Below are 870 nucleotides of genomic sequence, written 5' to 3' on the forward strand. Positions count from 1 at the left end.
TAGAACTTATCTTGTCCTGGAGGATACAGAGGTTTATGAAAGTAATACTGTAACTGATTCAAGTGATGGTGATCATACCAGTAATACCAGAACTGATATATTCACTGTCACTGACACCCCAGTACCATCTACCACCATATTATTGGAGATTCCAAAGACGGAAGTTCCCATGAATGAGTGGATGGTGGATGGTGTAGTAAGTAAAGATATTCTTCTCGAAGCTTCCCCAACTGCAGGCATTGGAGAGGTAACTGATGTTCCTTTGATTGACCCTTTTAAACTTGACTTTAAAATTGTGACAACAAGAAAGGGATTGCAAGTAGATGCCCATGATACTACATTTGACCCTAGTCAAATTGCCAAAGCAACAAGCTATGAAGGTTCTTCATACTCCACAGCAACTAGAAGTGCAACAGTAACCACTTGGGTGGATCCTGATGGCAGGAATGTTCTCACTCAGAGGCAGTCAAATTCAACAAATATCAAGACCTCAGATGAAATAACACATTTAAAAAATCCTGAAAAGGGCAAATGAAGATCTTATAATACCTAGTCATGCACTTTCAGAGAATTCAGGAGACAACTCGCCACTGAATGATTCAGAAGGCACCCTTATGTTGCAGGATCAACCTGAAATTACAACTGTCCGTGAAGATGGTGACAAAATAACTACAGACAAGGACATTTATGTTCCAAGACATGAGATGTCTGATATTGATGACAGTTACATTAATTTGACGAATGAAAATATTAGTAACTTTAGAGAAATATCCAATCAAAATTACTCAAGTGTGCCTAAAAGCAAAGTTACAGGAGTAGATTCTCCAAATAATACATCAGATAGCATACTTAGAGAAGCTCATGGATATC

General features: G+C 38.2%; 1 protein-coding gene across 1 annotated transcript in view; it reads left to right on the forward strand.

The window, feature by feature from the left end:
• The window catches only part of LOC119592599, a gene marked incomplete at its 5' end in the record, with an annotated part of 7,267 nt that extends 6,688 nt beyond the window's left edge, over positions 1–579 (forward strand). The window contains 1 exon segment of the mRNA XM_037941482.1: positions 1–579. Within this exon segment, the coding sequence (XP_037797410.1) occupies positions 1–535 (535 nt within the window).
• Positions 580–870: the final 291 nt, after the last annotated feature.

The sequence above is a fragment of the Penaeus monodon genome, chromosome 30, assembly GCF_015228065.2.
Source record: "Penaeus monodon isolate SGIC_2016 chromosome 30, NSTDA_Pmon_1, whole genome shotgun sequence".
NCBI lineage: Eukaryota > Metazoa > Arthropoda > Malacostraca > Decapoda > Penaeidae > Penaeus > Penaeus monodon.